Here is a 24,362-nt window from a genome sequence, read left to right on the forward strand (position 1 = left end):
AAATAAAATGTTTTAAGTCATAAATCTTAAGGCATAATTTTGAGTCACAAAATTAAATTTCAATGCTAAACTTAAAAATGAAATCAACGGCATAGATACATCCTTGCCCCTGTAATCCACCAGTTTTCCTTTTTTACACAGTGACTAAACAACTTCCTCTACTGAATCATCTATATATTTTACAGGTATCCAGATTGATTTTGCTTTATTCTGGCAGATTATTTCCATAGATCAAGTATCTTTTGCCAGTAAGATATACCAATGAAATGTATAATTAGAAAATAAATCAAAATTGTTATTACATAATTATTCATTAAAAATATATTGGTGCTATAAAAACGCAATTATTTTTCTCCTTGTGTATGAAATAATGCAATTTCCTTTAATAACTTAGTTCAGAACAAAAAAACACAAAATAGTAAAGTAAAAACTAATTGATTTAAATTAGAAAGAGAAATGAAGTCCATTAACTAGAATAATTTTTCATGGACAGGAAATTCCCAGTTGACAAGCATAAAGGTATCTCAAAATATTTTATAGAAAAACAATTACCACTAAGATAATTTATTTTTTAGGTGTGTGATTTAATGTATAACCATCCAAAAAGATGAAATTTTGATTTAGCACAAGATTCCAAGTAGTTCAGTATACATTCACAATGTGTATATATGCCACCTAACAGTTTGCATTTTAAGCTAACTGTGCCCTCAAGGATCAATACATTTCAATTTGATACAATCCAATGAACTGGAATTATTTAGAGTTTTCTTAATTCTACTGCTTCATATTTATTCTTTGAAAATCAATTTTTGCAAGTATAATATATTTATGCTACTATAATGGATATATTGATACCGATATTCCTTAGAATTCAGATTCTTTCCTATAGACTTCCCTGTAACAAAATATGAGACATGAATCTAGATTTCCCATTGCTTTATCTTTTGAAATTACAAACAATTTCAGTCTGGTTAATCTAGTAATTGGGACTGGCTACTTTCTGCCAATCTCCAGAGTTTGGAGATTTTTAGGGTATCCATAGCCAACCACATCTTTAGCTGATTCTGTACCTGGCTAATCAGAGCAGAATGCATTTTTGCACCATTTATTTGTGTTTCTAATATGTGTTTTTGGCTTTCATATACTGAACAAAATTAGAATCATAATGGATTAAATGTAAAGTTTGACAGAAAGAAAGAAAATGAAGGATGACTCCAAGATTTTTGGCCTTAGAAACTGTAAGGATGAAGTTATAATTAAGAGGGAGAAGATCGTGGGAGAAGTAAATTTAGGTATTTGAAAAATGAGAGTATTTAATTTTAACATATTTATTAGACATACAAGTGATATCAAGTAGGTAACTACATCATTAGTCTACAGATCAGGTGACAGGTCCAAAATGGATATAAACATTTGGTAGTCGTGGAAGATCACCAAGAGAGTAAATATGTATAGAAAAAAGTAGAGAGCAATCCAAGGACTGAGCTCAGGAAAAGAAGAAGAAACCAGCCAAGGAAATTTGAGGTTGCAATCAGTGAGACAGAGGTGTGCTGGAAGCAAAATGAAATGCTTCAAAGAGGAGACAGTGATCGCTGTCAACAGCTATTGACTGGTATAGTGATAATGTAAGAAAGAAAAAGAATTGCTAAAACATGTCTGAATAGGGAATGAAATCTAGAATAAAAGTGGAGGATTAGCCTTTGCTAGGTGCAGGGACAGTTTATCAGAATAAGAGAAAATACAGACTATGTAGGTACTGATGTAGTTAGGCAGATCTGGCGGTAGGAGCTCATGAAATTTCTTTTAATTACCTTTATTCCCTCAGTTACACAGGACATCAGATCATCACTCAGGATGACAGAGGAAATTTCGGATTTAATACTTAAATTCATTATATATTACGTAGCCTGCTGCCTTAATTCCAAAGAAGAGTGAAAATGTTCTAAATGACAAGGAAGTTGGGCTATTTTCAGTTTTCACAAACTATCTCAAATTTCTCTAATTTCCAAAACTGTATGCTAATATAATTAAAGATAAGCTTCAGTCATCTCTACCCTACACCAATTCAGATTCCTCTTCTATAAACTGCCAACATTCAGAATTACTCTCAACCTAATCAGACTTTAAACACTCCGAATATTTCTACATGTCCTAAGTATCTAAGAATAAATCCATCACTCTAAAGATTAGGCCCACAATATGTAATTATTCTGGAATTAATTGACCTTTAGCAAAGTTTCTCACTTTACCTTTTCCTAAAACATATAATATTCTTACATATTCAAAGGTGTAATATTCTAAATATAAAATTGAATTTACTCTATAGTATGGCAGATATGCACTAAGATTTCATATTTCCCACAAAGCAATAAGAATCAGTATGATTTTAACTACATTTATTGTCCTTAAAGGCGCATTCACACACACAAAAAATCGTATCTACAGTTGTTCTTGCTATGGCATTAAATAAATCTTAAATATTTAATACATGCATTTGAATACATTAAATTTATATACTGATTATAATATAATATAATATATAATAATTATAATATAATAAAATATAATATTATAATATAATAAAATAGACATATCATTAAAAATTTTTCACCATAATGGCAATCAAGAATTTTTGTGATGAGTCATGGAAAATATGAATTCTTGTTAAGGAATGGAAAGTAATCAACCATGATCCCAAAACACACTCTAAGTAAAATTTTACCACTAAATTTTATTGGGTCGTTCATGGAAGTTGCAGGAACATGAACTAAAGTGTTTTATAGAAACAATTAAAACAATTTTTAAGCTTAAAAAAAAGCTGAAAAATAAGTCATGAATTATCACCTATATTATTAAACATCTAGCTTCATCATTTAATACACTATGACTTTCTTTTTGACTAATAGGGAAAGGATTTTCAGAAGTCTTGGTATCTTAAAAAAATCATGACAGAAATACTTAATATTCTATACGCTACTTAATTTCTTATTAAAGCTCTGATCAATATTTTAAATGTTTTATATTTGTGCAAAGATGAAGAAAGGAGAGATTAACAAATCATGTTAATTTTCAAGAGCCTTAAATACAAAGAAGCCTATATGCTTCATATGAGATTTTGATATGCTTCAATATTATAAATTCATATCCTTAGTTTTCAGGTCAGTGATATGGTTAAAAAACAAACAATAAAGCTCTGTGTATCTTCAGGAGTATCATAGGACACATTTTTAAGCTATGCATATAAAATTATTCACATAAAATACCAACATAGTTACAAATAGAAGGAAACTAACAGAGTATTTAGAAGTTCTACATTCTATTAATCAACAGAAGTGATGTGTTTAAAAACTCATTCCTATATGTAGCAATGAATATCACTTGTAATTATCCATTTTTTTGTGTCTTCCTCAATTTCTTTCATGAGTACTTTATAATTTTCTGTGTATAGATTCTTAGTCTCTTTGGTTAGGTTTATTCCTAGGTATCTTATAGTTTTGGGTACAGTTGTGAATGGGATTGACTCCTTAATTTCTCTTTCTTCAGTCTTGTTGTTGGTGTACAGAAATGCAACTGATTTCTGTGCATTGATCTTGTAATTATCTATTAAAATATGAATGTGTGAAAACCGAATATATATAAAAATTGAACTGAATGTATAAAAATATAAAAAATTATTTATAAGGTCTAAAGGAATATATACCAAGTTATTTATATTAATTATCTTAAAGGAGTGGGATGAGAAATTAGCTTTAACTTTCTCTGTATTGCCTACATTTTAATAACGATTATTATGAAAACAATTTTTGGAAAGAAAAAATCCTTATAGCAATGTTTTCCTTTTTTAGGGCCACATTTTTGTAATTTATTTTACATTAAAATATCTGCTGTATGTTTAGTGTTATCAAATGTAACAAACATGGGAAGGAGGAGATTAAAAAAGATAATCATAAAATGTTTATTATGTCAAGTAATATGTGACATACTTTTTTACATCTTCCCTTTTGTGGTGCCTGGACCAAAAACTTATAATCATATGAGGGATACTAATATCTCCATCACACAGATGAGAAAATTAGAGAAGATTATAGGTCCAAGAATATTAAACGATTTGACAAAAACCATATAGCTATAGTGTCAGAGACCACATACAACCTCTGTTCTTCTACCACATGTTCCCTTGGGGTTTCCACCCTACATACCCAGAAGGCATTAAAAAGCACTGAACTGATTTGATAATTTCTTAATAAACTTCACCATGTGATGTCCAAAACATATTTTCCTCACAAAAATTTTGATTATAGTAACTATTGTCATAGTTACTTGACTACACCTTCCTATGTTCCTATGTTCTCTATGTTGGTTATGTGATTTAAAAAGTGCTAAACTAAGAATTAAATAATTTCACATAAATAATCTCATAGATAAAATGAAATTTCAAACTATATTAGAGATCTTATATAAATATGTAGATGGAGAAGTACATAAAATATATCAAAATTCAATGTTTACAGAGGTCTGGTCAGGACGGAAAACCTGTGGACTTTCATCTTCTTTTAATTTATTCATTTGAGAGAGATATAGGCACAGAGACAGAGAAAGCACAAGCAGGGGGAGAGGCAGAGGGAGAAGGAGTAGTAGAATACCTGCTGAGATGGGAACCAGATGTGGAGCTTGATCCCAGGACCTGAAGATCATGACCTGAGCCAAAGGCAGATGTTTAACCATCTGAGCCATCCAGGTGCCCCCCAGAAAACTTGTTTTTATGTCTCCATTTTGCTGATTACAGTTTCTTTTTTTTTAAAGATCTTATATATTTGACAGACAGAGATCACAAGTAGGCAGAGAAGCAGGCAGAGAGAGAGGAAGAAGCAGGCTCCCTGCTAAGCAGAGAGCCTGATGCGGGGCTCGATCCCAGGACCCTGGGATCATGACCTGAGCTGAAGGCAGAGGCTTTAACCTACTGAGCCACCCAGGCGCCCCCAGTTTTTCTTTTGATGGCAAAATTCAAATTTGTAAGATTTCCCTATTAGATGAACGGGGAAAATTACTATGTCATCAAAAATATATTATTTCCCAGTGATGGACCAATGTGGCAGTTGGGTGATTCCTACCTAAATTTTGAATACTGTATTTCTGATCTTAAGTTTGTAAGTATATGATGCAAAGAGTTACAGAACAAACAGCAGACAAACAGGTTCCTCATTAACTTGTTATATCACAAATCATTTTAAGTTTTACCATCTTATTTTCCTGAACTATAAAACAGAGACAAAAATTCTTGCTAAAAACTGGAACCTACCCTGAGATTTTAAGAATTGAAATAAGTGGGGTGCTCCCTGCTCAGCAGGGAAGCCTGCTTCCCCCTCTCTCTCTGCCTGTCTCTCTGCCTACTTGTATCTCTGTCCGTCAAATAAATAAATAAAATCTTAAAAAAAAAAAGAATTGAAGTAAGCGATAGAATGTAAGATCTAACTAAGCCATGATTAACAAACTACTTTTTTTTTTAATTTTTTTTTTTGGACAGACAGAGATCACAAGTAGGCAGAGAAGCAGGCAGAGAGAGAGGAAGAAGCAGGCTCCCTGCTGAGCAGAGAGCCTGATGTGGGACTCGATCCCAGGACCCTGAGATCATGACCTGGGCCGAAGGCAGCGGCTTAACCCACTGAGCCACCCAGGCGCCCATTAACAAACTACTTTTACGTACTACTTACTTTTATTAAATAAGTTTTAGCTATAAGGTTTTAGACTTTTAAAAACAGGATCATCACTTTTCCCATTAACGATAATGGAGAGAGTTTAAATACTCACATAAAGAAATTCAGAACCAGGCACTTTAAAAGATACTACATTTAGATAACTGTTACTTGAAACATTTCCCCAACTTAAAATTTTCCTCAAGCAGAACTGCATTTGTCCTGCATATTTTAGGTGGCCAAAAAATGTACACATTCTTTACCTATATTATTTATCTCTCTAAATTTAAATTATCCCCATCACATCGCAGTTTCTACATATTTTTAATGCAGTCTGCTAAATTATTTGAAGGGCCTTGAGGAAAATCTTTGATAAAATCAGTATTTAAAAAAAATCAAATAAAAACATTATGTTCAGAAAAGCTGTAGTAAGATTTGAAAGTTGGGTATTTTGTCATAAAGGGGCAATATTTATTGCAGTTTATTTCAAATAGCTTCACTGCCAAGACTCTAGAGAACCTCAAACCTTCTCTATCAACATATGTACATTTCCTAAAAACAAAAACACTGTTTTCGATTCTTAACTATTTATTTTACTAAACCATTTTTTGTCATATAGCATTATTATTCTTTAACAAAATACAACAGAAGGATAGCTACTCACATTCATAATCATCTATCAAGCTACATACTATTTGCAATATTTTCATTAACTTTCATAAATTTCAGAAAATAAGTTACTAACACAGATCCCATGTAGATTTCAACAGTGAAAAGACTTTTACAAGGGCTGAAAACAGGGATTTACCAAGTAAAGAGTTTATCAGCATTCTAAGCCCACCAGCATGAAACTATACAATAAAAGTAACAGCCTTCCACTATAAAATTACTAATCTTAGTAATACAGTACATTAAACATGCCATTTGAGATATATGCCAACCTAAACTGCCACATATGGCATATCTAGCTTATTATCACAGTTTGTGTTTTCATATCCAGAGTCATTCTAGTTCTTAAACAAGATGTCAAATATACCAGTGTAGCTAAAAATGTGATAAAGCTTCCAGAAGAACACACCTTTTCTTAAACAAAATAGGTATAGTCTTCAGAAGAAATTTAAATTATTACCATAAAGAAAATCTGGCTGGAAATTTCTAGTATAGAAGATGTGAGTAAATACAAAATAGAGTATCATTTTAAAGGCAGAATTCATAAAAGATGTTAAATTGAAATAAACACTACTTTGAAACAATTCACAAACCTAAAATTTCTTCAAAATTTTCTCAAAGAGAATTATACTGCCACTGCAAAAAAAAAAAAAGTATGCAGTTATCTTACCTATATTATTTATCCCTTTTAAGAACGAGTCCTATCATACCATGATATGCACATCAGTTTGAAGGCTATGAGACTTTGCTTGTGCTTCCTTTTTGTATTGAATTCAACTTTGAGTTACACAACTGGTATTATTGAATTATGAATAGCACTTAAATAAAGATTACACAGTGAATATTTTTATTTCAAATTCCCATCTGGTGCTTAATGTCACTTCAGCTGTTCAATTTTTAAATGTTTCTCTACACAACTAGCCAATAATTTCACAAATCAGTATAAAATGCTAGATAGATTTTTAATCTCATTTTCTAAATGGAAAAACAGTGCCATATTTTTCAGTCTTTTTAAAATTATTCTGATTTTGATACACTATGGAATAAGACTGATTCCTATATGGGCACCTGGGTGGCTCAGTCATTAAGCGTCTACCTTTGGCTCAGGTCATGATCCCAGGGTCCTGGGATGGAGCCCCACATCAGGCTCCCTGCTCAGCGGGGAGCCTCCTTCTCCCTCTCCCACTCCCCCTGCTTGTGTTCCCTCCCTCTCTGTCAAATAAATAAATAAAATCTTAAAAAAAAACCTGATTCCTATATGAATAAATATTTATCAATGATGGAGAATCCTGTTGAATCTCAGTAATCAAATGAAATCCTAAATAATTACGTAACAGAGAATCCACTAACAATGAATAAGACGTTTCAATTTTCATTTTCATTGACCTGATGCATACCAATGCTCTCTCACATACCAAAACTTTAGTGTTCTAATGACATCAAATTCACACATAAAAAAAAGTATACATTGTGTAAATCACAAATTTTCATCAGATTAAAAGTGAATACATCTGTTCACATGCCAAGAGAGCTAAAAAGGCCTACATATTCATGTAATTTAAGAAATGAGAAAAGTTTTATCAGATATAGGATCTAAACAGCTATGATTCAAAAGCAAACTAGTAATAGAAACCATTCAAGTCACTAACTTCAAATGCACCTTCACAGACAAGATACATCAAAGTGAACAAACGTCAAAAACAGATTTCTATCCATACTGGTCCTGAATACAGCAACATTCTTCACTGGCAATTGTCCTTCACTAGGTCCCCATACCTTTTTTCTTCTACCCTTGGCACATAATCGCTTCATAAAAGACAGCAATCATATTTCTTAACGTCTCTTTTTTTCTGAATTCCTACTTGCCTCACCTTTCTCTTAGTCTTTTCCTTCCTAAACAAATTAGTCTTCTTTTTTTTTTTTTTAAATATTTTACTTATTTATTTGACACAGAAAGAGATCACAAGTAGGCACAGAGGCAGGCAGAGAGAGAGGAGGAAGCAGGCTCCCTGCTGAGCAGAGAGCCCGATGCGGGGTTCGATCCCAGAACCCTGAGATCATGACCCGGGCCAAAGGCAGAGGCTTAACCCACTGAGCCACCCAGGCGCCCCATTTGCCTAAGCTGAAAGTCATACTCCTTAACCTATTGCTCGCTCTACTTATAGATAATTAAGGTAATCCTTCTCCAAAATACAAGAATCACTGTTTATATTTAAACAAATAGGTACATAAATTTAAATTACAGTCCCACTGCCAGTCATTATAGATGCAACACTTACTTCTTTAAAATAATTCTTGCTAATAAATGTATCCAAGTTGAGTATTTTTCAGTCAAACTTTTATCTTTTTCACACATAATACAATTTATCTTATCTGTACAAATATCTATAGCATCTTCTTATTCCCATCCACCCCTCTTCCCGCCCCAAAATATCCACTTTTTAACACAGTAATACCAAACTACTTTTGGACCCCTGAATATAAAAGGAATTTTTCATATCTACATGGATATGTATTTTGCCTCTCAGCCTCAAATGACCTTCTACTCTTGTCCATCCAGCCAATTAAATCCAACCCTCAAAACCCCCCTCCTCTTTGAAGTCTTCTTTGAAGTCTACCCTCTCCTCTTAAGATCTGGTCACAGATAGACAGTTTCAACTTCAAGACACAATTCCATCATTACACATTTATTAAACCTTTTTATAACCAGGTATTTACATCTCTTATTTCTTATTGCTTCCTTGCTTGAGAATAAGATCTTTAGAGCATTGTATGCCTAGTTCTAACCCAAAAGGTGCATATAAACATTGAACAAGATGTTATAATCTGGCCATGGTAGTAGCAGGGAAAGCAGCCAGGCAAAGAAACACTACAACAGAGTTAACTGTTCTCCACCAGCTTTTAAAAAAATAGAATTTATAAAAATGTAGGGGACTAAACATAAGACTAAATAGATTTATCTACCAAATCTTAGATATTTTCATTGGTTTATTGTAGCAGAACTCAATGTACTAATACAGGAACATTAATATTTTGTGCATTTCTCTAAATTTTAACTCCTTAAAAAGTGTTTTAAAAGTACTCGGTGGGTTAAAGCCTCTGCCTTTGGCTCAGGTCATGATCGCAGGGTCTTGGGATCGAGCCCCGCATCGGGCTTTCTGCTCAACAGGGAGCCTGCCTCTCCCTCTCTCTCTGCCTGCCTCTCTGCCTACTTGTGATCTCTATCAAATGAATAAATAAAATCTTTAAAAAAAAAAAAAGTATTTAAAGACTAAAGAAGCCTGAATTTAGTAACTTTCCTAAAATTCTAGTTTCAAATAAAGTAACACGTACTAACACTTTGATATTCAAGTCAATCAAAATCTAAGCTACTATGCAGCTGTATGTACTTTTTTTCCTTCACAGATAAGAAAATTAAATAGCCCAGCTTCTAAAATCATAATGTATTTATACATGTTAACTTCACCACTATTAGGTGGTGGAAAATACATTAAAATACATTAAAAATAAAACATTTATTAATCATATTTTAATTATGTAACTTTAGTTATATTTATTCTGACTTAGGCAACATGAACTTATTTTTATTGATAAGAGTACTCTGAAATACCTACATTATAAGATTTCACAGTTATGTTACATTATAGTTTATTTACTGCCATGTGGCTACTTGTGCAAGTAAGGAACAGTTGGCTGGCTGCTGACTTTTCTTGAAATACGCTGAAAATCAAAGATTACTAAATATCAATTAAGCTCATGTTACTTAAGTCAGAATATTTTAAAAGTTATCTTCATTGTTGAAGATGGCTTGAGATATTCTCCACAATACTGGATTTTGAGTTTTCCGATATGCTAAATACAAAGCAAAACTCCTTTCTCACACTACACTCTTCTTCCTTAATACCTGGCCCATACTTGTTTTAACACTTCTATGACCACTTCTGGTTTGTTTCAATATTTGAACTCATTAGTTCACTTATCTAAAATACAGACTTTATATATTCACACCATACTCCAATTAAGGTAAATTAGAAATACAATGAAAAACTAAAAACAAAACGCCTTCTCCAACCATTGTATTGATATTGCATGAGCACGTCACAGAAGAAGCCTCAAATCAGTCATTAATTCATTCATACATACATTCATTTAAATTTAATTACCACCTATCTTTATAGCACTGAGCTGTAGACTGAACATACAGCAACAGGCATGAAGGATTACATAAATTCCTTCACACCAATGAGCTTAGTTAATCAATGTAAGTAAAGACTATCACAAAAGATTTTTGTTTTACTTTAAACGCTGTGAAGAAAAATATATCCTCAGAAATCACATTAAGTACTTTTATAATTATGTTTAAAAGTAGTCCTTAAGCTTACAATATAATGCAAACATCATCAGAACTCTAATTAACTGAGAAGCAGACCAATTTAGTGAAATGAATTAAAAAAAAAGAAAAAATGGTAACGTTTTAAAATGAATAACTATTGTATATCTTCATTTTTACTTAGACTGCCTTACAACTAGCCTATTGCATATTTTTTAACCATAATATTTTGTCCTTTTTAAACCAACTGTTATGAATACCCAGTCAAATAAGTAATACATAAGGAAATTTTTATAGAAGTCATAAAAATATGGAAAATACATATATCCTTGAAAACAGAATTTGACTTAGAAAGAAAGTCTATACATTTTTTAAAAATTAAGGTCAATAATCTGTTAAACCAAAATAAAGAAATTTTAAAAAACTGAGCTAAGGAACAATGGAAACAAGCAAAAAAAAAAAAAAGACAGAAATAAAGAAAAAGAAAACAACCTTTGCAAATGAAAAAAAATAACGAAGTGCATAAATCAGATCACCCTGAAAATACTGACATTTTCAAACTATAATTATGGAAAACCAGAAAATGACCAGGCTACATTCTAAACAAATATAATCTATCATATCCTTTTATTTTTTTTTTTTTAATGTATGGTAGTGATAAAGAGAACCTGTCTTTAGCCCTACAGTACAGCAAATCGACAAAAATTGTCCTAAAATATGTAATGAACTTTTAACTTAATTTTCAAAATGGGGGAGGGGCACATTCATTTTAAAACTAGGAAAGAGAAAAAGTAAAGCTCTATTTCCTCTGAGGGTCATATCCAAAAAGGGAGGGAGGAAAAAAAGAGTGGAGCAAAACAAGAAGAGAATGGATTACCTACTAAAATTGTACCCCAAATTCAGAAAACATATTTTTTTTTCCCCCTTTTATTAATTTTTTCAGCGTAACAGTATTCATTCTTTTTGCACAACACCCAGTGCTCCATGCAAAACGTGCCCTCCCCATCACCCACCACCTGTTCCCCCAACCTCCCACCCCTGACCCTTCAAAACCCTCAGGTTGTTTTTCAGAGTCCATAGTCTCTTATGGTTCGCCTCCCCTCCCCAATGTCCATAGCCCGCTCCCCCTCTCCCAATCCCACCTCCCCCCAGCAACCCCCAGTTTGTTTTGTGAGATTAAGAGTCATTTATGGTTTGTCTCCCTCCCAAGAGAAAACATATTTTAAAATTACAGGATTAAGTTACATCACTTCTCTTGGTATCTTGGTTTTCTCAACAGATAGAGATTCTGGAAGAGATCAGATCTAATACCCATTTTTTTCATCTAGTTCCACAATTCCATGATTTTTCCAATCTCTTCAAATGGAAATTGCTACTTCTAAGTGTCCTCATTAAGACTTTGACAGAGATGCCATATAACAGGGAAAAACTTAAAACTTAAGAAGACAGCAACAATTAAAGCACAACTTTTTAGGATAAAGTAAAATATGCCCATATTCCTTTAACAAAGAAAAAGATGCTTTGTAATATCTCTTAAGTCTTGATGAGCAAAGAGTTGCCTACACCTGTACTCATAGGAAGCATCTGATAAATACACATAATAATTAACAAGAAAAAGCTTCCAGACAGATTTCACACCAGTTTTTTTAAAAAGCACTTCCATGACTTTAAAACAAAACCATAGTCTTAGAAAAATAAAAGCACAGTTATATAAAGAATAATTAAGACTAAATATGTGAATGAACAGTCTCCAAGTAAACTCAATTGCTTCTAATACTAACTCCTTCAAAAACAAATTATTTCAAGAATGAATATAACCAAAATTGGAAAGTTATAATTCTTCTAAAATATTTAGTAATATGTAACAAAAACATGTACCATATTCCCACTATGTTCAGTGTTAACAAAATGTACCCCAATTCCTTTCTTTCTGCCCTTCCCCCAAATTACAGATCCTAAAAAAAGTCACTGAATCTAATTCCTAGAGCAGCAAAATATTAACAATTTAAATGAAAACAACTTTCTTCTTTAAGATAAAAATGATTTTTAAAATTGAATCAACTGAGAGCATTTATTATATCCTACAGGGAATACAGGATTTGAAGGCCTATTTAAGTAATAAGTACATTATGACATTATGTGAAAATTTCTCCTGCAAAGGAATTACAGAATCTTCAGTGGAAAACTGTTCTCAAAAACCTTTAAAACAGAAAAATTATTCCTCAAAAGGTGGTTCAGTTTTACAAGGAAAGTAAAAAACACTACAGTCTAAAATTTTAAAAATTACTGAGTTCAGAATATAATTCGTTGTAAATTACAAATCCACTGAACATCAGTAGGACACAGGTCTTGAAAAGAGAAAAAAATACATTAATTTTAAATATCAATTATTAAATAAAATTAGTTTAAGAATGGTTAAAAAAAAAAAAAAGGTTTATTTTTCACACCAAGTAATCTTACCTGAATCATTTTGCTGTTAAAAAACTCAAGATACTGATTTCATTTTTCATCTGGTCCTGTCAACGATGCTATGACAGGCCCTGCAGGAAGCAGCAAAAGATCAATGATGGAGTGTAGCTATGATGTGTTTTCATGATCAAGTTTTGTTATGGAAAAGGATATCCATATAGTAGCTTGAAACTCAGGGAATATTGAAAATATCTCAGAAAGTTTGTCAGCGTACATAAAGTTTGTCAGTGTACATAATATTCCTTTTTTGTACTTTCTAGTCTTAAATGTTTATTTTCATTCAATTATTTTCTTTATCAAAAATTTAAAAATGACAGTGCAGTATGTATGTGGAATTTTGAAGAATCATTTCTACATTGGTAAGAATTGATAAGAAAATAATTATTCAAGGTGTCAAAAATGAAAAAAGAAAAATGTTAAAAGTATGGGAATGATTCTCTTAATTTCAGAGATGATTATTTTAATCTCATTTCCCAAGATTACTGTAATTACCAGTAAATTATTAACTATTCATAATTTACTTAAAATAAACTTTAACAGACTTCTTGCAAACAGTAACTTCAGAATCAAATAGTTACTGGCAATAATGGTAAAAACTTTTCAAGAAAAGTATATAGGTTGCAAAAAAAACCTGTACAAACTCCAGAACTTAATTACTCTTTGGTAATTGACAGGTTATATTCAATAAAGACCAAAAAATTCAAATTAGCAAAATAGAAAGTCAAAACTACAAAACTCCTTCACAAGATTCCACATGATATTTTTAAATTAAAAATTATTTTAAAATAGTATAGCACCTTCCCAGATTTAATATAAAGACATTTTTACGCTAGGAATTAGTTTCATTCAAGGGCAATTAATAAAATAGCACTGTCATAAGACCCCTACAATAAGTAGAAGACATACGAAGCTTCTATGTATGTCTTGGAAGCATACTGAAGTCAGTCTTTCAAATAGATTAAGAAATTTAAAACAAGAGAAATACATGACAGATTAATTTTTTTAGAGTGTTTATGCTATACCTGTCTTGTTTGTTGAAACACTTCAAAGGATTCGGCAGAGTTTGCTTGCTAAAGCCTCTAACATACTAAAAAGATACAACTTAACTTTACATGGATTATTTCTCATATAAGAATAAACACATGTTAAGCTATGATAACACTAATAAAAAATTACAGTGTACTTCCATTTATTTTTGCTCACTCATGATTTGAAAATGTACTTGTGGAACAGGGAATTTAGATACTGCTGACTTAAGATTGTTTTCTTTCTATTTCTATACAAACATCTTTTGTATGTGTGTGTGTATTCTATCACATTCATAGAAATTATATTAGTTTCAAATATCTCCATATAAAAAAGTAGAAAAGCCGATGCCATATCTTTTAAGAACAAGATGAAGAAAATGGGAATTTCACCAACCGAAGCATCAGGAAATACTGAAAAGTACTGCTTCATTTCTTGCATGTTGTGTTTTATACCATGACACTTCAGTCTCTGAGGGTCAGGTTAATTAAGCTCCATAGCAGCTGCAGTGCAATGTGAGACACACACTGCTACAGTTCCCACCAGTCCAGTCCAATTACCTGTAGTATTCCAGCACTGGACAAGTGACAATCAACCTCTTCTCTCTAGTCACTTGCTCCCACTGGTCTACTGATAAATGTTAGAACAAACTAACCTCCTTTTGGAAAGGACTGCAAGCTGAATGCACCTGCTGCAGGCTGCAATGATGAGTCCCAGAGAGATGTTTGTCAGTCAGATCTCTGCAGATGTTGTTTAACTTTATGCTAGAGCTGTATCCAAAGATGGAAATGAGATGGCAATCAAGCACAAATCTCCCACCCTTGTCCCCCCCAATTTTATTTTTAAAAGCTGCACTTGCTCATAAAAGTGGTTTAAAACAGCTCCACTAAACTGAAAACAACTAAAACTAAATTCTATGGTAAAAAGTAGTTTATTAGGTACTGAATTTAGGTAACAAGTGGAGTAATTGTGTTTAATAAGTGTTATTCATGTTATTGAAAAGTTTAAAATTTCTCTTAAGCCAGAGCAAAACAAAACAAAACAAAATAGCTATAAAATAGCAAGTTTTCAATGGGTGGTTTATTGCTCAGGTTTTTAGTGACACCACATACTCCTTAGCGTTCCCAAGACACAGATTGTTTTTCCTCTTGTATATTACACAAAACATCTCTCATATATAAATATTGAACTATTTACCAATTGTGTTCACTATTTCTAAACTATTCCTGAAACCTTTAGGGAGGATATTTGCAAGGCAATGTTGTTAGACGTAATGGATTTCCTCACAACATCACAAATTTAAATGAGCTATTTTTCCAAAATCCAGAAGGCTTGAAATAGCAAATATCAAAGTGATATTGTACATTATAACTCATGAAAATACCAACAGTGTAAATAATGTTCCACAACTTACTAAGTCAATGATAGAAGATACAACATCAGAATGAAATAAAAAAGAATCAAGTAAATTGAATACCTAGGATTTCTAATGCTAATTCAATTTTTCTAAAAGTCCCATGCTACAAAATATTTGCTTACATGATTAAATTGTATCTTTTGGAGTTTACAATTTTAACATAGATTGTGCTATGCCAGTAACATTCCTTCATATGTTAAGATTTCCTATTGCTTCAAATGAGAAACAAAATATTTTAAAAAAACAGTAAATTTTCAGAGACATTAATGTCTAAGTGAAAGATTATGGTTCCTCCACCAACTAAGGGTATAAAGAGACAAAATATAAAGTAACCCACAACAACAGGTAATGTGACAAATATTAAAAGTTTAAGATTTGAAAGAAGACACATTCTGTGTCAGCAAGTTTTTGATCACACTAAAATCAAAGGTACAACACAGTGTAATGATAACCATCGTACTAAACTCAATACTAGAAATTATACTACTTTATTTTTCCTTTTTACAACTCTACTTATCTACTAATTTTGCCTTAAAATATGTATAAATAAATTTCAAAGATGCTTTGCATCTAGACCAAAGTGTTTAGACTGCAACTTTTAAAAGGTGTAACTAAAATATTCCTGTTGTACCACCAATATCGTAATATTCTTCCTTCAATAATGTAAATAAAAAGAAGTAATCTACTTTAAAACTTTATCAACTCAACTGATTTCCCCCCAAAATGATCAGCCTTATGCTATATGGTCCTGAGCCTAAAAGGTTAAGGGGGCCACTGAATTCTTCCCATGTCAAAATTAAGGCAGTGTCGGGTATTTCTTTCACTAAAAGAAAAATTGAGTTACAGTCTGCTTTTTCATGAGTTTTAAAATTTTACCATATAAATGGCTTAATGGATTAAAAAAAAAAAATCATCCAAGTTGGACAATGCTATGACTGCGATATAATAAATCTAGGAATATAAGTTCAAATTTTAACTTACGGGCCATAAAAGTAAATGCTTTACATCAACTGTGATCCAGTTTTATAACCATGAGTATGGAAACAGTGTAAGATACAGACTAATATATGCTAAGATTACAGTGAATTATTTCTGTTTGATATAATAAATATCTCTGTCATACAATGGAATAACAATAGGTACATTATGAAATGTTCTAAAACCTAAAACACATATGAAAAAATACATTTTATAAATCCTTTACTATTCCCAACCAATAATATATTCAATAAGTTTTTTGGATTATCTACCTGAACCATGTATTATTTATAAATAAAATCAATCTATCTATTAACGAAAACTAAACACACCTTCAGATGACAAATAAAAGAATAAGAGAAGACTATCGCCATTCTGAAAATGCATTCATTAATATATTCCCCAAAACGAGAAAGCTGTTTTTTTACTACAAGGCAACAACTTTAGGCAACCTATTTGTAAAAAACATATACAAATAAATAAGCTGTTTTAATCAAGTAAGAAAAAAAGATATATTCATAAATCACAGGTAATAAGTAGTATTCTGTAAGATTTAGATTTTGAAAAGATAAAATGAATTACAAAGCACAGCAAAAAATAAAGCATGTCCACTCGTAGATCTTTTCTTTCTGATTACAGTAATTTAAAAATCCACTTTACAATCCTCACCATACAATTTCCCCAAATTATTTTATTTATGCTGACATGTTGAAATACACAATATAAAATACAGTTCTACAAATTCTAAATCATATGAATTAATGTGCACAAAATATTTTCTAGATTTCAACCATAAGTATTAAAAATTACTCAAAAAAAAAGGTTGCTTAAGATAGTTTAAAGACACAGCTGAGCACAAAACAAACAAAAAAAAACACAAAAAACAGACAAATGTGATAAATATGAGTAGACTATATTGGCTACAATAAAAACAATGGACATATATTTGAGTTGAAATTCATTAAAATAGCCCCAAAGTGTGTCTGTACTCTGCATTATATATCCTAAAGGAAATCTGTCTTAGATACATCATTATGTTAACTAAATCTTTGGAACACAATTACATTGTTTCAAAACTTAGGTAATTTGAGAAAATCCACTAGATTATACAACTAAAGTATACTTTTCCCCAAATAAACTGTCTTACCAAATGAGAAACAGAAAAATTCTTCTGAATTTTTTCTGAAATAAACATCAACATATTCATTCTAATCAAATAGGAGTCATAAATACATAAACGAAACACAAAAATGGGCTTTCAAATAAATTACTGCATAATCCTACAAGAAAGTCTTTATAATTCGGCGATATGAATCACAGTTCTATAATTTACTTTGTCTGAGATGAGCAGGTAAGTATTGCTTAAATATATCTGAGTATGAGAACTTGAAAGTAGCTCAGAGGCTGTTATATTGAAGAATACCAGGACCTTAGATAATTCCACAGACTTGTGGTCAAGTGTGAATAGAAAGACTATTAAAATTGAAGTCTATCAGAAGAGAGATGTATCTGTCTGAACAGGTAATAACCTAGTTAATGTCATATTTAAATAAAAAGTGTTTGAATTAATACAGCTTCTTATTAATTATAAGGCTTTATTTTATCCTTAAAATCGATTCCAGTGTGTACTTGGTTTCCACCTGTTACAGGCAGAGCATATATGCCTTCTTTTATCCAGACATTTCAAATCACATTTGATCAGGTTACGTCACTACACACACAAAATTTTTTCAACACATTCCAGTTTTCCATTTTTTCCAACGGATATTCTTTCTGTATATGAATAACGTGTCTCAGAACTAACTATAAATAAAATAAGCAATTTCAATGTAATAAGAAAAATATGCATAACTGAGTGGACTAAAAACAAAAGATCTAATTCTCGGTGCACCCTTTCCAACCCACTGAAAATAAACTATATTCAAATGAAAAGGCATTTAATTTACTATTTGGAATATCCTTGATAAACACCAATTTTCTGTAACATCCCTGCACATCTGATACCACCTCATGTTTAATGCAAAAAAGCGATTTCATTTTCATCTATTGACAGTGAATTTAATTTACCATTGCAGCTCTTTTCCTAGAACTATCACGTTATTAATTCTGCAATCAAGCTCTTTTGAGTGCTTTTATTTATAAAAGGTTTTCACAATTCCACATTGATTTTTTTTCATCATAAAATACCTTTTAAACATATAAATGTGAATATGTTAGTAAACTTTCTTAATGCATAAGGAAAGTTTCAGAGACAAGGAAAGCCATCTACAAAACTACACTCACAGGAGCAAACTTTCGAAGGACAGCGTATCTAATACATTACATTTTAGTTTAATATTTGTAGTGTTTACCAAATATACTACATTTAATTTGTATAACTAAATGATACTGTTGACCATTCTAAAACCTTATCTAGCATAATAGTCCATTTTCTAACACCAATCAATTGGCTATGAAAAAGAAATCCTCTATTAAAGAACTCTTACTGAAATTAGATCATTGAAAGCAAATAAGCTTTTCTTTTCTACCAGGAAAAAAAAGGCAGTATCAGTCCCCTCAGCAGTGAATAAATATTTTTTATGGCCATAAAGACAAAATAACCAAAAACAAACAAACAAACAAAAAAGGCAGAAGCTACACCTGGGTAAAAGCAAGTCAGTTAATGTTTTACCTAAGAGATATACTATTCAATTATGCAGATTTTCCAGTTAAACTTAAAATCCTTATACTAAGTAGCAAAATGATAAAAAAGAAAAAGATAAAACACGCAGAACTATATAACATTTGAAATAAAAAACACACATTGAAAAGTACAAAAAAAATTATACCACCTAGGAAACTTGCCATTTTCCAGCAGGCTACAGTACCACACAACTGTTAACATATTTTCATCTAATACAGCTGTTCATAACACAAATTTTGAAGTATTACTTTACTTCTTACATAACAATATATTTCCTTATCACAATTACATTAAAAAACGCTGTATTTTAAAAATCTGAAGAGGCAGCACTTGTCCTCTTTACTTCACTCCAGGGCCAACAAACAAAGCAGTGAAGCAGAAAGAGGTACATAATGGATTTAGAAGTAAATGGTCCATTCTTTAAGAAGCCTTCCTACCCCCTCTTCTGAATTCACTCTAGACTAATTGTCATTACAATGATGTCTGAAAACTTCAAAAGAACCCTATTTCCTGATGCCAGCTGTCCATGTTTCTATCTTTAAATTTTAGAGTTTTTTCCTAATTAGAAAGAAGTATTTAGAAATACCCAAAAGATTCATCTCATAATTGTTCTAAATCAGACACAGTATATCAATTATTGAAATAAAACATAACACCAACAGTAGAAATATACTTTAAAATTTTCCACAAATACAATATATAAAGTCATACTATTAAGAATTTCTTTCAATACAATATACAGCACAGGTAGATCTTCTCTTTTTTTCCTTGGGGATTTATCAAACAATCTCTTCACCATTGCACCTACCTGGGTAAAAATCTTTGGACTTAGACAGCTTGATGGTGGCTCCAGTTTCTTTTTGCAACTGAACAATTGTCTGTCCTCCCTTCCCAATTATAGATCCAGCAGCATAACTAGGTATGAGAACCTTTAGAAAATACTGGCCGTCTTCTGAAAAATGCAAAGAAATATACTTGGTTAACATGATAATTTCAAACTTTGTATCCCCTCTCCACCCTCAAGAGGGAAAAACAGCAATTAAAACATTGGGCATACAGCTGCAGGAAATATGGGGTTAAATTTTTTAAAGAACAAAAATAAGCTAATTACAAAGAAAAATAAAGAGATACAAAATGTTTCCCATTTTGTAGGATTTATACTTTCAAACTTGGAATTAAAAACTAAACATGTTCTATCATTTTGCAGCACTGTAGAAACTGATGACTAAATTCCAGTTGTTATTCCAAACATGGAAGTCTTCCAATTCTATCTGTGGTTACTATGGTAAAATGAAATGAACTGACCCTTTAACAAAACTTCAGAGATTTATATGATGACAAACCTTTGCTTAACATATTCCAATATAAATAAGTAAAAGGACTGTAAATAGTGATGAGCTACATTTGTTTGACATTAGCAAACACCTAAGGACTACAATTAGCCATTGACTATATCCTACTTAAAGTATGCAAAACAAACATTTCTCCTACCAAATAATCCACCCAAACTGTAGGGTGTATTCCAAGCCTGTAATAACTGCCAGGAAATAACTCAAAGTGATGTGAACTGGCAAATCTAACTAATCCTGGTGTATTTCTTTAGCACTTCTTAGTCTACCATGATCTCGTTTAAGCTCATTAATTAAAGGACCTTAAAAAGGATTCTGCCAATACTAAAAAGCTTAGGAGTCATTTATATCAAATACACTTAAAAGTGACCAGATTATGTTACTTCTCCAAAATAGCCACAATTTTTAAAGCGGAGGGGTGGATGAACCAAGAAAGAGTGAAATGAAATGTTTTAGAAAATAAAGCCAACTCCGTAAACTTTAATTTCCGACAAACTGATCTAGTCTTAAATAGGAAACACCCCGGTAAATCCAGCTTCCTTATGTGAATAAACGTTCCAAATTTTGCGGGTGTGCCATTCGCAAGACCCCCATCCGTCTCTAATGTACATGCTGTAGATAAATTCACCTCTGCCTCGATGCATTGGGTGCATTGTTAAGATGACTCCAGTGCAAATGAAGAAGCGATAGCGGTCCCGTTATAACTCATCTTCCCAGGAAGCGCAGGATGTTAAACTAACAAGTCAGAGTACCAGACACCCCCACCCTCGTATGCACACCTCTGAAGACAAATCAATGAGATATTTGCAACGACAATGTAAGTGCGGTAAGAGCATGCACTCATCAAGATTTTGCATACTACTTGTAGCCCAAAGCAAGGGGACGAAGAGAGGAAAAACTCTCAGGTGCCCCAATCATTTGCTATCCGCTACCCAAGTGCCATTTATTTATTTATTTTATCAGACTGTTAAATGCAGCGCGCATCTTCGGGCGGCCATCACCTCACTCGGGGGTCATCCTCCTCCTCTTTAACGGACCCCCTTGCCCAGGTCTAGGATATTTAAATGGTCAGTCTTTAGACCGATTAAATGGAAAGATAGGTCTATTCCGAAAAACCGGTCGCCATTTTGATGAATGATAAACAGAGAAATGGAAATGTGTCCGGGACAGCGAGGTGCCGGGCAGGTGCAGGGGAGGGGGCGCGGGGCAGGGGCACGGGAGCCGCCGGGTTCGGGCTAGAGGTGTCCGGGCCGCGGGAGGGAGAGAGGCCGGCGGGAGGGAGGGAGGCAGGGGCGGGCGGCGGGGGATGGGGCCAGCGGGGAGGTGGAAGCGATACCCACCGCCCGTATTGGTCCTCTTGGTGCTGCCGGCTTCAGGGGGGGCTTCCAGCGGCCTTTTCCGGGAGTCCGGCGGGTCCAGGTCTATGGGAACCCCAGTGTGGGTCCCGTTCTGCTGGATGGGAGCTGCCGCCATCATGTTTGCAGTTCCTGCCGCTGCTACGGGGAGAAGGTTCTCCCTTTTGTTTTGGCTTTTTTTCTTTCCTTTCTTTTTTTTTTCTTTTCTTTCTTTCTTTTTTTTTTTTTTTTTTTGTGTTTGGGGTTTCTTAAGGTTTTTTTTTTTTTTTTTTTAAATCGGATCAATAGAAATCTCTTTAGGAAAAAAAAGCTATGTTGCTGGTTTGTTCTCACTGGGGAGGGGGCAGGGCTGAGGAGCAGCTGCAGTGCAGTGTCAGAAAGGAGACAGGGGAATGGAGGGGGGTGTGAGAGACGGAGGGTGAAAGAAGGAGAAGAAAGGAGAGAGGGGGAGAGAGTGAAGGGAGAGGGGCGAGTGAATGAGCGGGAGGAGGGGAGCGGGGAGGACGGGCAGAGGGAGTGGGAGAGCGCGAGGGCTGGCGGGGCGCGGGGAGAAGCCGAGGAGGAGGGGAGAGTGAGGGAAAGAGTGAATGAGCAGGAGGAGGGAAAGGAGGTGGATGCGGAGAGAGGAGCGAGCGGCGGAGGAGGGCAGGAGCCGGGAAGGAGCGCGGCGATCCCCGCGCCGCGCTAGCGCTGCGCTCGCTCCCGCTGCTGGTGCTGCCGCCGCCGCCGCTGCTGGAGCGGTTCTGTCGTTGCTTGGGCTGCTCGGCGATGCTGCTGCTGCCGCCGGGTCTCGCTCATTATTTCTCCCGCTTGTAGGGGGGGCTGGCGGGGAGGGAGGGGGATGGCTGCGAGGGGAGGGTAGAGAGGGGTTGAGTTCGTAGACTCCCACACACTTCGCGCTCGGGTCCCTGCCTCTCAGCAGCGCCGCCGCCGCCGCCGCTGCCGCCTCCCAGCGCTGATGCCTCAGCCTGCGGGGGCGGAGGGGGCCCCGCCGGAGGCGGGGGAGGGTGTGTGTGTGCGTGTGTACGCGCGTGCGTGTGTGTGCGCGGGCTAAGCGCGTGCCCGGGGGCGCGCGCCGGGGATGGAGGCTGGGGTGCTCCTGAGGGAAGGGAGGGGTGAAAGGTCGCCGGTCCCGGCAACACGGCTCAGGCAAACGTAATCGGCTTGTCGCAGAAACCAAGGGGTCTAAGAAACGCGCTAGGCTAGAAGGCGGGAAGCAGAGATTACTGACAGTCATGCCAACCAATAAAATGGGAATGTGAGAAAGGCTCTTCAGGCCCCTTCCCAATCAGGAAACTTAGGTATGAGAGGGAATGAAGGGGCGGGGTGGGATCTCGGTTAAGCCGGGGCTGGAGCGGCGACAGTTTTGGCTAGTCTGAGAAGGGCATTCAAATGACCGTTGACAGCGGGAGAGACAGCGTCAAGGCTGAAGGAAGAACCCTTAACTTTATGCTTCCAGGACTACTAGCTAGGTACATTAGTTTTTATTTTTAAGAGTTAGGTAAAAGACAGCATCTCAACTCATCGGCGGTTTTCTACGGGTTGTTTCATCAAAAGAGTATTAGTGGCACAGTGTAACATCGTTAGGGAACTTACAGTGTTACTCGTTGCCTTTAAACCTTTCGGGAACAAGCAAGGGTATAAATAAAGCTAGGTATATGAGTCTTCCCTTCACGAGGCGCTAATAAACAGACTAAAGGCAGGCAACAGCTGAATGAGTGTATACAAAACTAATTATTGGAGAAAGTATTAATATAGGAATAAAACTAGTTGCAGTGTGCATGGCTTATGATTATACAGATCTTGGATATATAGGGAGTCTGAACCTCAAGTGTACAACGCTACGGAAAAGGAAGAACAGCTACGATAGACTCTGAAAGTGAAAAGACTCAGCTTACAGATCACTAAACTGATTGAGTGAAGTATTTTCTCAAGGTCATCTACCAAGTTAGTTGTTTAATTAATCAGGGTACTAGCAGTTAGGGGTAATGGAAAAACATGGGCTTCGGAGCCCGAAATCTTGATTTGAAGTCCTGGCAGTCATGTTCTAAAAGTGTAGGGAAAATCCTTTAACATGTTGGCTATTTATTAAGTGCTTGCCATGTGCCAAGCGATCCATTTTACACGTGGTGCTCTTTATGTGTAGTATATCGTATAGTTATTACTGTCCCTATTTTATGAGGCAGTTTAGGTTTAGCAATATTAATAATTCAGAGTCACATAGATATAAATATTGTCCCAATAATTCAAACTCAAGTCTTCCCGATTCCAAAGTCTGCCCTCTGGAATACTGCAGTACACTAGAGTTTCATCTCCTTTGCACTTAAAACAGGGACTGAAACTCTACTTCCCATAAGTCTTATGAGTCAAATGAGATAATGTAAGATGTGAAA

The 24,362-nt window shown here is 34.3% G+C and overlaps 1 protein-coding gene across 3 annotated transcripts in view; it reads right to left on the bottom strand.

The window, feature by feature from the left end:
- The window catches only part of NOVA1 (NOVA alternative splicing regulator 1), a 153,649-nt gene extending 131,210 nt beyond the window's left edge, over positions 1-22,439 (bottom strand). The window contains exons 1-2 of one of the 3 annotated variants that reach the window (XM_046010176.1): positions 21,955-22,439; positions 20,074-20,217 (exon numbers count right to left, since the gene is read on the bottom strand). In XM_046010176.1, the coding sequence (XP_045866132.1) occupies positions 20,074-20,217; positions 21,955-22,090 (280 nt within the window). In that variant the 5' untranslated portion in view covers positions 22,091-22,439. Of the gene's footprint in view, positions 1-20,073; positions 20,218-21,954 lie in introns of those variants that run through there. The other 2 variants (XM_046010175.1, XM_046010177.1) reach the window with 2 other exon arrangements.
- Positions 22,440-24,362: the final 1,923 nt, after the last annotated feature.

This window comes from Meles meles, chromosome 6 (genome assembly GCF_922984935.1).
Source record: "Meles meles chromosome 6, mMelMel3.1 paternal haplotype, whole genome shotgun sequence".
NCBI lineage: Eukaryota > Metazoa > Chordata > Mammalia > Carnivora > Mustelidae > Meles > Meles meles.